The following is a 17,002-nucleotide window of genomic DNA, read 5'->3' on the forward strand; positions in this document are numbered from 1 at the left end:
ACTCGAACATGCCCTGTTAGACTGAAGGTTTCTGTGGTCACTGCCTGGTGAGAAAAATGATAGCCCATTTGAAGACTGCAAGAGACATAGAGAGAGAGAGAGAGAGAGAGAGAGAGAGCAGCGCTCTGCTAGTTTTACAGGAAGTCCCTCCCTTCCGGCTGAGGCCTGTAGCAGAGCTCAAGGGGGAGGCCATGTTCAGGTCAGAGAGAGGGTGGAGTATCGCTTACACACTTTGACAGTCACACAAACAAAAAACTGGTTTGCTCTTTTCACCTTCAACAAAGTGTGGGTACACAAGTTCCTCAAACCTGTCTCATGGTTAAATAGCAAACATGTTTGTAAATGCCAGGAGAAGAATCGGCACAGGAACAAGCCGCAGCACGGCAGACATAGAGTTTGCAAAAACTAGATTTGAATACGTTCAAGAAACAACGCCAATGTTTTTCTTTAGATACACATTTCCCACTCTTCATTTACATTCATGCATTTGGCAGACGCTTTTATCCAAAGCGACTTACAGTGTATTCAAGGTGCACAATTCCCCTGTGCTCATGTTTGTGTTTCTCAGAGATCAAAACCCATGACCTTTGAATTTCTAACACTAATGCTGTAACAACTTATATACAGGAACGCACTAGATTTGAATATGTTGCAGAAACAATACAAGTGTGTTTTTTTCTCACTTGAAATTTGGTGTGGATGAGACAAATCAGCAAGTCCCTAAAATGCATAAGGTTCCTGCGTTACATGACAACGTTAAAACAGACTTAAAATGCTTTGAATATTTAGAAAAAATAAAAAAAACATATATATACTATAGAAAGAAATTACAATTTGTATTACATTTATATAAAGTATGGGTAGTTGAAAAAAAATACGTAGATGTGTATATGGTGTGACATAGCACTTTAAAAAAAAATCTGTTAATGTATTGTTTTAAATTATTCATATTTATAATACAAAATTAATTATGAAGATCATTTTCGTATACATGTTTGCCGACAGAGCACAGCATTTACACATTTGTCAATTCTCCTTATACATATATTTATTATATACTGTACATAGTATATATTTTATAATAAATAAATATAATTTTATAATAAACATAGTTACATATATACACATGCCTTTTTGCAGCTATTTGCTTTATTTAAACGTCCGCAATATCCTGGAGCCCTAAGGACAATATTTACATTGCCAGCGTCACACCAGGAAGTTTCTGTCAGTTATCGTGTTTGCGATTTGGAACATGATTGCTTGTTTAGGAGGGAAATCCTGCAATCTGTGCCACAGGAAACACAGGACTAGACAGGGGGAGGCATTAAGAGGACGGAGAGACAGAGAAGGCTATTTAGCAACTCTTGTTTTGTAGGTTAATTGTGTGTAATGTGGCAAGAAGTAAACGTTCGTGTGGGTGTTCAACCCTTCGAAACACATTTCCTTTGTTGTCCCTCCAGCAAGCGACAAAACCCTAGAGCGAATTAACGAAAATGCACACAAACCTTTCCTTCATTCTCACACCAACGTGCAAGGAACCCTATGTGTGTGATTGCCAACAGTCCGCCCCGCCCTTCCTTAGACACCTGCAGATACAAACTGCTTTGCAGAAACTTGTCCGTCCTTTGCACTTTTTGTGAGTGTTGTGTGTGTGTGTCGTACATTTTTTGTCAACCCCCACATGTACTGTCCAACCATGCCAAAGATAGCATTACGAGAAATAGATGCAAGATATACCTCAGAAAGACAAATAAAGAAAGACTGTTTTCATGCTTTTTTTAAAGTTAATCTCATATCTAAGAAAGTCTCTCGCATGCTGCCAGGTCCTGCGTCTTATTGAGAGGTGTGATTTCCTGTCTGCTTGTGTTAGAGAGCTTCGGATGACTGTCTCTAGCATCCTTTCCATCACACGTATATGCTGCACAGGCGGGTATGTGCAGAATTTTTGAAGTTTACGGCATAACGTTTTATCTGAGAATGAAAGGGTGGAGGGTTCTTGAAGTCAATTTGAAACTGATTTACTCATGCATTTGAAAATTCACCCAGTAACCTTCACGGTCAATGTGACAAAGTCATTTCAAGTTATGGTTACATCATAAAAAAAAAAAACGTTATTCTTTGGAAAAAAGGAAACTATAATCTCTTATTAAGGCATCACTTTTGACCAACGAAAATGTCTGACAGAAATCGAAACGTCAACGTTTTACCGTATTTTCATTTGATTTCAAATTTACCCGACTCCTTCCACACTCTTCTAATGGATTCTACGCTTTCCTCTTAATCTTTTTCTCCATCTGAGCTTCATAAGAGATGCACAAGGGATGCTGACCCCCCCCCGGTCGCCCCGAGTGCACATTAGGGCCTCATTATGTCAAGCGTCTGATTCATGTACAAACACAGGCACGTGGCAAATGGCTGCACTTGGGATCAGATAATCACACTCGGTTGCTGAAAGTTCACCACGCCCAACGTATCGCCTGCAGATGAGGTCATACGTGATGCAATCGTTCATGTATGCAAACATCGGCGGGCCGATGCACAGCCTGTTCTTTTGGGTGAGGGTTCTTTTCAGTCCGAGACCGAAAATAAATTGTTTTCTCAGCTGCAGAAACGTACGATTTGGCCGCAATAGAAAAGTTGAATCTTTAGTTGCTGACTGTCGCACGGAACGTTCCAGATTTCTCATCTGATGATTGGCTAACTGTGTTAAACTGTCAGACGCCATGCAAATTTTACCAGGACTCCCCTGCTGCGCCAGTCAGGGCACCAGACTGGGTCAACTGCATTTTATTTTACTACATTTTCATTGGTTGAATACAAAATATCTAGAATTCATTTAAGATCATCAAATGCTGATGTAAGTCAACCTTTTATTTAGATTACAGTGAAACACGTGCCAAGATACGGATCTTTCATGTCATGGCGTGTTACATTTGTTTGGTTTGGATGTTCGTACCATTGCAGGCCTTCCTCGTGTACTCCGACATCACTCTCTACGCCAAAAACAACATTCACAGTTTGAGTCTTAGGCAGATATTGTACGTTCACTTTGCACCTGTCTCCTCTTGTTCACGGTTCTGTCAGAGGTGATAGACGCCCTCTGGCTCGACACTCATTTAATCTGTCAGACTGCTTTCATCGATCCTACTATTACTGCAATGTACTATATATCTAGAGCCGTAGGACTGTAAAACAGCAAAGAGACACGATGTGTACTGAACCCTATACTCCAGTACAATGCAAAAACATGATGTGTAACAGTGAGTTTATGCTTCTATCAATTCTAAGCAATACTCATCCTTTTCTCTCTTTCATCCCATCTCTCTCTAGGCGTCTGATCCCATTCCTGCCAAGAAGTCCAAACACGATGATTTACCAGCACAGTCGCCCTCAGGAGACAAAGACAAGCAACCCGATTGGCTACGATCCCTCTCTGCGTCAGCCAATAAGGTAACAAAGCGCTTTCTCAAATGAAACAAGCGATTATAGCGTATCAAGCTCATATGATTATATATTTATATATTTATCAATAATGCACGAGCCTGTTTGGAAAGTTGGCGTTTGGCCTCTTCAATGAGGATTTTTGGAGCCGAGCAACTTTTTTCTCGCCGCAGAATCGGGTTCTCGTGAAACGAGATCTCGACCCAAAATAACTGATGATGTTCTTTTGAAAAATCAATTCGCTCCTAAAATGAAAAGCGCCTGGAAATAGGGTAGCACAGGTTCGATTTCAGACAAGACACAGCGACCTCGGTGTACTCGTAGTGCTTGGAGAATAAGTCATTATTTAAGCTGGCTTTGTCTTGATCTCAGTTCAGTTCAAAGGACTTTTTGTAGACATTTCATGCAATGTTTCACATGCTTCGTGTGCATATAGCCTCACATATTGCATTGCTTGTACGTATATTGTTTCTTTAAACATCTATTCGCCGTCTCTCATTCTGTAGGGGCTCAACGGCATCCAGCCCAGACAGAGACCCTCTGCTTTCAGGCCATGGTCCCCGAACATCTCTGTCAATGACAAGGAAGGAGTCGGCAGACCAGCAAACATGTTACGTGATAGGTGAGCAATATAAAAGTTCATCTAAAATTCTTACACACTACTCCAAAATACCAAATGTTGGTAAACAGCTGCTCAGTATCACATAACAAGGATCTTCAAGGTATCCACCACGGTCTTCCTGGGGGGTTATTTTGTAATAATGACCAACTAACCATAAACATAGCCAAATAGAAACCCCAAACCACTGAAAGATCTCAGGAATGTTTTCATTAGCTTATAGAAATTGCTAAAGGTAAGGTACAAATTACCTAGTGCAGAAAAACCATAAGAACGGGTGTGTATATATTTGTGTGAAAGCGAATGTGTGCATAAAACCAGCTTGTTAGTCACGCTTGGTTGTGGTTAGGCGAGTCAGCAGAAGGTTGGAGTCTTAGGCACAGAGAGGCATTATGCAAGCTCGCTGTCTGTTGCCTTGTTAGATATATGTGGTTTTCATTATGCCATCATAACTGGAGAGGGTTCGAGTGAGTCACCTCATCAAGGCACCGATCGGTGGTTTCTGTGAAACCGCTCGAAACCGCCGTTGTTCTCTCCCCACCCTTCGTTTGTGGGCTGAAAAGATGCTTTTTTCCTGTCAACCTGCCATTTGGTTTGGATTTTCTTAAGTGCTATGCTTTAAGACAAGGGATGTTAGCTAACACCCTTACACAAGAACAGTAATAAAGCAGTCCAAAACTGAAGGCATGTTTGACTTGAAAATTGTGTCATTGTTTACTCGAATCATGTTGTTCCAAAACTAAAACACTTTTTTATCTTCAACCTCGAAAAATTAAATATTCTACTCACCTTTTGCAATGATTTTACAATGAAAGTGAATGGGGACTGGAGCTCTTAAAAGTAACATTTTATATAACCAGCAATGTGCAGATTTACCATTTGGGAATAACGTGAGGGTGAGAAAATGAGTTTTTAATCGAACTGTTCCTTTAAATCTATTGGTTTATGAATCACACATGAACTATAACAGAAAAAGAAACATCATCGTTCCATATCGTGGTCCGCTCACTCACCACACTGCCTCCCACAGCTTTTACAACTACAAGAGTCTGGAGAGCGCTGTGGCCCCCAACGTAGCCCTGACGCCCCTCCAGAAAGGGGGGCAGGCGTCTCCATCCGCCCCCAGCACCTCACACCTTCACGGTGCGGAAAGTGAAGGGGCAAGCCGCGGCAGGAAGCGGAGGCTGACGGGCGAGACCCAACCCAGCCCTCAACCCTGCCCCTCGGCCACTGCCAGCAAGCCCATACCACCCTCTCAGGAGGAGAGAGAGTCGGACGTGGAGGTGGAAGTGGAGAGCCGTGAAGAATGTGAGTATAGTGATGCATGGAAATAAACCCAAGACATAGATTGTATGTGTTGTTTACATTAAACTAACAACGAAAATCATTCACTTAGTTCCTATCATTGCCACGAAAAGCTCGTAGCAATTACATCAGTAATGCATAAACAGAGGTCCATTAGTCTTAAAGGAAGTTCTTGTCCTTTTGGTAAAAGAATGATTTAGACAGATTTTAATATAAATTTATGTGGACTGATTAATATATGCAGTTTTACCAAAATTACCAAAATTTTTATTATAACGTTACTTCAAGCACATTTAGTTTATTGGTAAAAGACCGATTGTTTGTAATACGACATATTCTGTCCGTAGAAAGATTTCAAACCATCTCATAATCCTGTATATTTTCATGTTAGGGAACCGAAACATCTGATTATGTCGCTGATTTAAATACATTCACACTTGATTCTGCACACAGTTTATTATCAGTCAACCTTGAACGCTCTGGAGAGGTGGATTAGAACTCGAAAGGCTTTCATGTGAATGTGTCAGAAAATCAATGGCGCTCCAGTCGCTCCCTTTTCTTTATGGCTTATTTTAAAGCACTTCTTGTGGTGCTTACATGAAAACACTGTTGCAACTGCTATTGAAATATGAACCAATGAGGCATATGGGCTCACACATTTGAACCACTTTCAATCTTTGTCTTTATTTCAGTCACATCATCACTTTCATCTCTCTCATCTCCATCCTTCACATCCTCGAGTTCCGCTAAAGACCTGAGTTCTCCCTCCGGCCCCGGCGCCTCTGTCCCGGCGGTTCTGACGCCGACTGGTGGGACCCCTGAGGGCCCCCTGGTAGCGGCAGCTGAGGGACACGCAATGACTAACCTGGAGTCTGAACTCGAGACGCTGAGGCAGGCGCTGGACCACGGTTTGGATTCAAAAGAGTCAAAGGAAAAGTTTCTGCACGAGATTGTGAAAATGAGAGTGAAACAGGAGGAGAAACTAGGATCCGCCTTACAGGCCAAACGAAGCCTTCAACAGGTAAAGACACACACTACACACAAACATTTACACAGATGTTAATAGCATGGCATAAATAACTGATCACCGGTTTGCACCACAGGAGCTAGAGTTTCTGCGCGTCGCAAAGAAAGAGAAGCTACGGGAGGCGACCGAGGCCAAGAGAAACCTGCGAAAGGAAATCGAGCGCCTGCGTGCAGAAAGCGAGAGGAAGATGAGGGAGGCGAACGAGTCACGTATACGGCTGAAGAGAGAGCTGGAGCAAGCCAGACAGATGCGAGTGTGTGACAAGGGCTGTGAAGCTGGCCGTCTGCGAGCCAAGTATTCTGCACAGGTTAGTTCAAGCGGATTTTCACAGACATGCAGACTACATTCTAGGTTGTAGCTTTAGTTCGGGCATGGTTCACATTCTTTCATCCTTTATTCACCCTCGTGTAATTTTAAACCTGCATGTGACTATTTCTTCCGTGGGACACAAGATATTTTGAGAAATGTCTTGGGGGTTTAGCGTCCATACAGTGGAAGGAAATGGGGCACAAAATGTTGTTTGGTTAATAAGCATTCTTCAAAATATCTTCTTTTGTATCCTGCAAAAAAGTCATATAGGTTTGGAATGACATACGAATGGGTAAATGATTATTTTGAGTGAACTATCCCTTTAAGTTACCATTAGTTATAACAGTAAGCATATTATCCCTGAGCACTTTTTTAACTGAACGGGTTTGTTGGAACCCACTGCAAAAGAATAACCAGAATAACCACATGAATTAATTATAAAGCATACTTTTTTGGGTGATCTACAGTCATTGTAGTAGAAGTGGGTATGGATAAGCATTTACAAGTGTGTATGCTGAGATGCATGCAACAAGACACCCCACCCTTACACGTTCAGCTGAACTATCAGACTGGGTGTGTCTCTGCAAGTCTGATGTGAGATACGTTTCATTTCTCAGAAGGAAATTGGGTTACTTCCTTTCAGAGACGTGTAGTTCAGACTAAACAAGAAGAGAGAGACAGCACTGAGATGTTTGTCTGGCAGTGTCTATGTGTGTGTGTGTGTGTGTGTGTGTGTGTGTGTGTGTGTGTGTGTTGGGGAAGCTACTATGAAACTGTAGCTTCCTGACTTTCAGACTGCTTGTTATGTAAAGCAGAGAGATGAAAAAGTTGAAACATAACAAGCTTTTACAAAAACAGAAATTCTAGATATTTAGAGCAAATATATATCCATGTATCTACATATATAATAAAACAAAAACATACAGGGAAAGAAAATGATATAGGCCCAGTCCTGCGTTTATGTTAGATAATGTTTGATACACTTCAACTAAACCTGTGGATAAACTCACACACCTTCTTACCGTCATGTTTTCAGATCGAGGACCTGCAGGTAAAACTGCAGCATGCCGAGGCAGACCGAGAGCAGCTCAGAGCCGATCTGATGCAGGAGCGGGAGGCCCGGGAGCATCTGGAGAGAGTAGTCAAAGAGCTACAAGAACAACTCTGGCCCAAAAGCCCCATAAAGAACGGCACAGAGGCAGCACCCCCCATCGCCAAAGACTCGAAAAACTAATCGTCTCTCGTGACACCACCCAATCCGCATCAACACGGCCCTAATCGACAGCACCTACCGCCCAATCACGTTAACTAGCGAGCAGGTGACCCTGCCCCACCTGCTCCTCGCCAGTGCAAAATTGACGCAAACCGGAGCTATCCTGGAACTTCTGTTGAGGGGATTTAGACTTTGAGAGCACTGAAACGCATCAGACTTCCAACAAGAAATAACAAGGAAACGTCGATTCGGAAAAGGAAAAAGCCAATAGCACAAAAGCTAACGGTGCCTGAAACTGAACCCATTTTCAAATGAAGACTTTTCTATGATAAATTGACGATGAGAGTTTTTATTACCTTTATAGCATGCTGTCTGCCCCAACGTCGGAGAAAAAGACTCGCTATCCCTCCCGAATTAACGTTCCTTTCTGTGGGGAAGTACTAAGAAATTCACTTTGTAATAAGCTATTTCAGAGACTTCTTGGTGAGCGTGTATGAGACAAAAGAAAAACCTTCCGTCTGCAAGAGCCTCAAATGGATCCCTCTCTTCAAAAAGAGAGGAACGAATCTCTCTCACGTCATGCTGGTTAAAAGGAGCCATCGTCAGACAAGGACACAAATAGTTAAACACACAGACTCACACACACTTGTCAATGTTAGAGAGAGAGCGTTGAAGGGCTGTGGAGAGCTTGAGGTGGAGAAGTTCAGCTCTGTTGAATGGGGAGAGATATTTGTGCTCGAGTGTTACGATCAACCCACAAGCACTTTCAATTAAATGGTAAACAAATGCTCCCCCACGAGCTGTACACGAGACCGCACAGACACACCACGTGCATACCGCACGTACGACTTAAAATAAAAGTTTGATGTCATTAGTGTGTGCGTTGACGTGTAAATGCACTCCAGTTTGGTGTCTGTGTGGAGGTTTGTGGCACCTGTTCTGTAAGACTTCTGAGGGTTTGGTTATGTTCTCATTGCGGCTCACACACACATACAGCGCAGTGCTTCTCCGTGGGCAGAGGTGCAGAGATTTGGCCCGGCTCACAACCGTGGGCGGCCATTTTAGAAAGAAAATAAAAGCAAAAAACGATTCGGCTTCTAGGGCTGGAGGTGTCATGTGATCAAGAACCACACATTTTTCTTTTTAAGTAAATTATAATATGTAAATATGAAAATGTTTTCCTTTTCGCTTTTTTCCTTTTTTACTTTACAATAATGAATCGCACTTTGTCATTACAAATACTGTCTAAACGCATTACGCTCCCACACTCTCCCACACATTTATCTCAGAGAGTTTAGTATTCCTAAGTATAAAAATTAAAGTTTTTGTTAATTATATGCAGTTCTAATAAATGCAATGTAATCATGTGTTTAAGACAAACTATTGTAAATAAAACCGCAAGAATTTAAAAGAATAAAGGTTCTACCTGCTTGCTTGCTGAAACGTGGACGTGAAGCGTCCACCCGATCCGACTTTAATTCAACATTTATCATAGTTATCGATATATGAGTATAATCGTTGCTAAAGTGTTATTGTTACTGTTCTGGATTCCTGCGTGTTTTGAACGGTTCAGAATCAAATTTATAACCGTTCGGAACGTATGGGCGTCAGACACACACATCAGCATTGGTAAAGGGAGTTTAAATAACAATGCAGGTGCTTCTCTCGGCTAAAAGGTGTCGTGCTGTGAGAGAGAGCATATTACTGTGTACAAACATGATGAGAATGGATGAATGAACGAAGTTTAGATGGTTTAAAAAAATGTTTAAGCGCTCACACATTAGCTGAGATAGACATATATTTTATACATGATTTATATACATTGGGTACAATGCAATCAGAATGTATGTAACGTTTTGGCTCTTTCATTTCGTCTGGTTTTTTTTCAGATTATGTGAATGTTTTGTTGCTCGTCTTATGTTCCTTCTTTCAATAGCAAGCTTATGTAATTTCTTTCATATGCATGGAATTTAAAGAAAAAGACAAACGTCTGCCATTCATTATTCATTATTGGGCATTAAAACTCTATATGTAATTTTTATTGTGTTATGAAACATAAAGCTATTTTAATCTCTTTTTTAACCACAAAGGAAAACGACACCCTTTCGACAATAAATTTCACTATGAGAGCTCTTAAAAATGCAAAATGTACACATTTAACGGCATTACTCTTGGGCTAAATACAAACCTTATGTGCATATGCAATGCTGGACACCCTCAAGTGCCTGTTTTTGGCCCCTTGGGGTTCCAGAGGAGGAACAATTATTACATGAGCCTGTTTCGTGCAGGCCGGCCCATTTGCACTCTCACGTGGGGGCGAACCTTGTGGGGCGCTTTTTTGCACCACTGGGTTCACCCCATTTTGCCAGAATGAACTTGACTATCATTGCTTAAGGGCAAGCCGCAGCTTATTTGATAGGTTTTAATGTCAGTTTGTCAGTATTCCTTTGATGTTTTCTTCTATAGATATGAATGAATAAATAAATGCATAGCAGAATCTAATGCTCCAATTTCCACTGAAAGAATTAAAATCTTAACGTAAGATAGCTTTTAAACGTATTTCAATAAATAAACTCTTCTCTGTTTTTAAAGAATAAACTAAATATATTTAAGAGAAGGTTACTTTTGCTATAGTTATAAAAAAAGAGCTATTAAAATGATATGGTTATCATTTTTTGGCAAACAGGGGTCTAGAGAAAGCCCAGGGTCTTAAACAAAAGAGAAGCTGTGCGTTTTTACAGACCAAAAAAAGTAAAAAAATCTTTCAGATGAGGTTGTTTTGTAGTTGTTTTTACACACGAATTGATACGTGTAGTTTACTTTGTTCACAGTTTTCTATGAGAAAGGGAGATATTGTTCTCAAGAAGCTCCATTGCTCCCGATATTATACAAAATAAATGTGGATTTTTTTCTAAAAGAGCCATTTTTGCTAACAAAAGAAGCTACGATACAGCAATAACAACATAGCGTCATTGATAAATGAGTAGGATTAGCCAGTCTGATGATAAAATACAAATTCACCAATGTATATAGCTGGTTTCTTTTTATTTTACAAAATTGTATCATAAATGTATATTGTGTTCTTTTTCATTTTTCAGAATGAGAAAACTTACTAATAGTTGTTCAATTTTACGTTGTGTTTTTAAAAACGAGAAGAATGTTTTTAAAACAATTATTTCAAAAGTTATATCCCCAATACAAACGAACAACTTTATTCCACATTATCTTGTTTTTACAAAGAACAATAACAATGTTCAATAGAATCTTTTGGTAAATGCCTTTCTTTTTCAGTCTTCAGTGTTATGTTGATTAAATATCAAATACATAAACTCTGGTTGAATCAGACATCCACATCATTCTTTTAACAATCTGTTCTTTTTTCCATCCCAATATATATCTTCTTAGCCCTTCACTGCTGCTATAACAATATACTACAAACTTTGCAACTCTTGAAATTATTTTTATGTAAGAGATTAATGTATGCTTTCTTCTACTGATGCCGCTCATACAGTTTGATCTGGCCAATTTCTCCCTCTTAGACTTTCGCTCCTCTTCACATGGACTATAAAATGTAAGATAGACAGCTCTATGAGACTAGAATTGAAAGTAGTTCGGCTTATATACTGCAATGTCAGGATGTACAGTGTATAGACCCATAATCAAAAATAAAGTTGTTTGTCCAGATGTTGCGTGCTTTGTCATTTCATCTATCGTGCTGTGAAACAAAACAATATGCAAATAATGTATCTACGTAATGTGTGCTTGTATGCATGTGATGGTGCATTAGTTGCAGTATTTTAATGCGTGAATGCAGACGTTTCAAGATACATTGTGTACCGGTGAAACACATAATGTCCTTTACGTTAATAAGGCTAAACTGCTTTTTAATGCAAAAACGAATAAATGGATAAGTTATTGACCAATGAAGGCACAGAAAAGAAATTTTTACAAATTCTTCAGATTATCTCATATCTTGTCATGTGCATTAACAGTGTAAGGTTTCTATTCAGATTCCAGTAAAGGCCTAAATGCTATTAAAGACTCTTATGTAGCTTAGACAAAACCGTTTGGAGTACTTTTTTGTTTTGATTTTATTGATAATAGCATATACTGAACTCTTTAAAGAACCATGCACAAGAGGTAATGAATCAGATCACTGGAGCACACGGTCAATAAATCAAAGATTAATCTGCCTTTAAAGGGATATTTCCCCCAAAAATGAAAATTCTGTCATCATTTCCTCAATCTCAGATCGTTCCAAATCTAAATACGTTTCTTTGTTCTGCTAAACACAAAGTAAGATATTTGGAAGAATCTCAGTAACCAAACAGATTTTAGCCCCAGAATTTATTTTCCCCTGTATGGCAATAAATGGGGGACGAGATCTTTACTCACAATTTGAGGTTGAGTAAATGATGACAGAATTTTCGTTTGTGGGTGAACTATCCCATTAAATGGAGCAAATGGACATTTGTTAAAAGATCCATTGTCTTGTTAAATATTATCATAATATTTATTCTACATTAAACTGGCAAAACTTTATTGTTATTTTATCCGTTAAAGTCTATTTTCTATTTATTCCACACCAGTATTACACAATATAATGTATTCAATGGTTTTATTTCAATTGGCTAATGTAAATTTGGTAATACGGTTTGTGTTAAGCTGTAATCAGACCCCTGGCCTTTTTGTTTACAATAAGAGGAGTCAAACAGCATGCTGTTTTGACTAGGCAGATGTTTCTTGTTGGAACGACAAATGCTATATAGCAGCTGTGAGGAGTACAGTGTTATAATGTGCCATTGAACTGTGATGCTGTTATTGAATCAGTGAACCTCAGGGGACGAGCATCGGTCGATTTCAGTTGACCCTGTGTGTGACTGGACGTCTGGGCTGACAAACTGAATTATGGTACATGGGAAATGTAGTTCTTTAACTCTCCCAGGGGAATGATGTGGAGTTGGATGATTCATTCTTCTCTTGCTCCAGACGCCGCTGGGACGGTGCCACCTTAAAACGATTGCTATTAAAGGATAATTCACCCCCCCAAAAAAACACTTCAAAGCCTGTACTGCACATGACTCTTTCAGAGAAGATAGTTTGAGAAATGTCTCAGTGGACTTGTGTCCTTACAATGGAAGTCAATGGGATCCAATGTTGTTTGGTTACCAACTTTCTTCAAAATATCTTCTTTTGGGGTTTTTTTAATGATAGTTTGAATGATACAAGGGTGAATAAATAACATAAGGAATTTTCATTAACTATCTGTTTTAACAATAGACAATTTACCACTTCAAACTGTTGAATTTACTGAATAAAGCAGTCAGACCAAAGTTAATGGATGATTTTATCACGTTCCTGTAGCTCAACAGCACGGATAAGATCACAAATTCGATTCCCTGTGAATGCGTACATGCAGTAGTAAAGCACATAGCTTGAATTCACTGCAAATTGCTTTGGATAAAGTATCTGCCAAATGCATAAATGTATGGTATGATAAATCAGCCCTCTCATACACAAAAGATGTTACACTGCCAAGTATTCACCACCTCTAAGTACATTGTACATTGTATTGTGGGTGGTAATATCAAAAAATCTAAGATTTGATTTATACATACATACGTTGTGGTTTGGGTGGACCAGCTCCAAACGTGGCCATCTCTGCATCTCGACTGATGTTTTAACCGCCGTTGTTTGAAAACTGGCTTTAATAAATTAGCCGGCTGGAAAATTCTTGGAGAAAAATCCAGGTGTTTCCATCACAAGCACCATGCATGGATGGAGATCACCCTGGTACTCCAGCTTCTGTTTCTGAGGACCGTAAGCCTCTGATTGTTCACCAGGGAGAGATGTAGGAGATATGAAGGAGGCCTGTCAGGATGCAGGACAGTCATGCATTTGAAAAATCCTTCCTAAAGTGCAGAAACCATTAGATCCTCATTATATATACAGAACATATATATATATATACGTTTCTTGAATTAAGTAGACCCAGAAATTCATTACAGCTGAACTTGTTCTTTTCTCACAAAATCAACTTTAAGTAAACATAGAGTTGAATGTTGCCACTTTATGTCCCCATGGTTTATGCCCAAACTAATGAATACAAAATAAACATTAATATCATTAAATTACTACATTTGTGCATTTGGCAGACACTTTGAACCAAAGTGAATAACAGTGCATTCAAGTTAAAGTATATATTTTATCAGTATGTGTTCAGTGGGAAATCAAACTCACAATCTTTAAGTTGCTAATATAATGCTCTACAAACTGATCTACAGAAACAAATGATACTGTATACTTACATATTGCCGTCGCGTCTTTCATTTTTATCTAATGTATTAATCAAAAAATGCTCTAGAAATACAGTTTATAGTCAATTTATAGTTTTTCCTCGTGTCCTCAGTATCATTCTCCATCCTGTCAGCCTTTTGCAATGTGCTTTTAACTAACAAAAGCCAGTTCCTTCATGATAGCTTCCTCCAAGAAGTGACATCATTTTTGGTTGGACAACAATGGCACAAACATCTGTAAGTTTTAGCCACGGTTTTTAATGAACTAAAAAATGTTTTGAAGTATAAGATGTTTTGTCTCGTTCTAAAACTTTCCAACCTTTTGCAAAATCACACACATAAGTCAAATCTGAAAATAACCTTTACTTCATGTAAGCACTCTCTTAATCTCTTAGTGGGCAATGTCTGCTTAAGCCATTTATTTGTATTATGGCATATTAATCTTAGATGTATTAATGTTTCCTTTTTTTTTGACATCATAACACGTTTCAATAAGAAGAAAGACATACGATGGTTAATGTGTAACAAAATAAAAAGCCAAAAATAAAATTTCCAATAAATAAATAACAGATCCCTAATGTTTTAAATTAAATACGTTTACAAAACATACAAATGTTAATACATAAATGTATCCAAAAATACATTTAGTCATAAGAAAATAAAAATCAGTAAGGGAACATAACTATCTTTCCCACTGTTGGTTAAATCCTCACCATTCATTTTCTTTCCTTTTGCATCCCACAGTATGCAGGGTGCGGCTGTTCTGCGTTCAGTTTAAGAGTCCTTAAAGGTCCTCTGTGGTCATGAGTGTGTGAACGTGTTAGCTGAGAGTCTGCATCTAGTAGATACTGCAATACTGTGGGCTTTCTTATAGCTTTCAGAGGATAAAGATAGAAGGTTAAGAGATCGAGGGCTTGGAGGCTGGTTTAAAATAGTGATGGATGGATTTTATCACATACAAACAGCGGTCAAAAGGGTTTTGTGCAGTCACACGTTAGAAAATAAGGAACCATGTTTCTCATGGTGGGTTTTGTCAAAGTGAAGGTGAATCCAAATGTTTCAAAAATGTCCCTGAAATTGTTTGTTATTTAAAGGAATAGTTAAGCATAGTATACGGTCACATGGGATTGTCACATAAAGGACAAAAATCCCAAATCATGCACTAAAGCTACGTATATATTATCGTCAATAGTTCACTACATCTCTCGAATCTCATTTATGCAATATCTTTCTACATCACAATCGATCATGTGACTGATGAGAACCAATGGTATTCACTTCCATTAAAATCAAACCAACGTGTCTTTAAGTGCCAACTTAGCACAAACACACCCGAACGAGACCAGAGAGCAAGATGAAGATGCAGGTCACATTTAAACATATGTGGTCCAACAAAGTGAGCAGGTTTCTTTGGTTTTCCCCGCACAGACAGGCTGATAAATCAGCTCTCACCCAGCGGGGGAGATGGAGCTAGACAGTGAGACATCAGGTGGAGAGAAATAACAGATCTGCTAAAAGAGATGCTAAAATGTCAGAGCCAGGACGAATATGCCAGGCTGGCACCGCAGTGCCCGCTGGTAAGATTGAGATGAAAGAGCCTCCCACTGGCTTCAGAAACCAAGAGCCGAGCTCACAGGAGGAAGACGCAGCAGGAGGGGGGTCTCGTGGGCGTCAGACGGACTGAGATGGGGGTGGTGTGTCTGTATGTCTGTATTTGTGTGAGAAGGCTTTACAAAGCTTTATTTAAAGGAATAGTGCACCAAAAAACAAATCCAGAAGCATGATTTTACAGGAATTTGTATTTTACGAGGTTCTATTTCAACACAATCTCACAGCAATTCGTAACTATTTCGCGAGGTGGCTAATTTGTTGGAAGTCGTAAAATCTCAATAGTACTTTTCAGTACGACTGACGTTTGAGGTTTAGGGGGGCTTCAGTATGATGTTTGTCTAAATATTTTACATTTTTGTACGATTCACATCATACTAATTTATACAAATTTGCCACCTCGTAAAACAGTTATAAACTCCTGTGAGATCAGGCTGGCTGTTTTCTAGGACTTTTGGTATGAAGTGAATTGTACAAAAAAAAATAAAAGCTTTTCTATTTTAGGAATTTCTAAACATTTCTAAAATTCCATTAATTTGAGAGTTTATACTGACATAATTGCTGCATTATGTCAATTACAATAATTTTGCATCGCCAAACCACATTCATCCCCGGTTTCACTGTTGTTCGGCATGGGTTACGTTGTTTTGCACAATTTTTATTCAGCAATGCACACAAGCCTAGATACAAAAGTTTCTTAATTAGATATAAAAAAGGAAGATCCTGTTGTCTCATGTTCAATGTGTCACATGGGACGTACCGCACTGCTCTCTCCCCGTCCATGTGTGGGATGCACAGGCTCTATGAGTTAGAAAAGTGGGCTGCAAATTCTCAACGGTTGATACAAAGAGAGAAAGAGATGAGACACTGAACATATAAAAACACGATGATTAATTGGGGGGACCAGAATCGAATTGAGTTCTCTGAACATAATGCAGAGCTCCATTAAAAATGTATCAAAGTGAGCAGGATGTGTGTGTATCGCAAACGAAGAGATTCTTCTCTGCTTGTCTCTCTCACACACACTAAGGTAATAAGAGAGGTTCTCCATGATGCCTGAAACCCCATGTCCTGCTCCTCACGCAGTGACAGAGTTACCCAGTAATGAGCCTGTGGACCCACACCTAACATCTACCAGTCTGCTCATTATACTGACATCACAAATGCATTTATTTATTTTGTGT

General features: G+C 39.3%; 1 protein-coding gene across 1 annotated transcript in view; it reads left to right on the forward strand.

Moving 5' to 3' along the window:
* Positions 1 to 11,598, forward strand: part of skia (v-ski avian sarcoma viral oncogene homolog a) — a 56,532-nt gene extending 44,934 nt beyond the window's left edge. Inside the window, exons 2-7 of the mRNA XM_056773215.1 lie at positions 3,331 to 3,450; positions 3,948 to 4,063; positions 5,091 to 5,368; positions 6,058 to 6,386; positions 6,469 to 6,699; positions 7,738 to 11,598. Coding sequence (XP_056629193.1) covers positions 3,331 to 3,450; positions 3,948 to 4,063; positions 5,091 to 5,368; positions 6,058 to 6,386; positions 6,469 to 6,699; positions 7,738 to 7,935 — 1,272 coding nt within the window. The 3' untranslated portion in view covers positions 7,936 to 11,598. The remainder of the gene's footprint in view (positions 1 to 3,330; positions 3,451 to 3,947; positions 4,064 to 5,090; positions 5,369 to 6,057; positions 6,387 to 6,468; positions 6,700 to 7,737) is intronic.
* The last annotated feature ends 5,404 nt before the right edge of the window (positions 11,599 to 17,002 follow it).

Source organism: Triplophysa dalaica, chromosome 18 (genome assembly GCF_015846415.1).
Source record: "Triplophysa dalaica isolate WHDGS20190420 chromosome 18, ASM1584641v1, whole genome shotgun sequence".
NCBI lineage: Eukaryota > Metazoa > Chordata > Actinopteri > Cypriniformes > Nemacheilidae > Triplophysa > Triplophysa dalaica.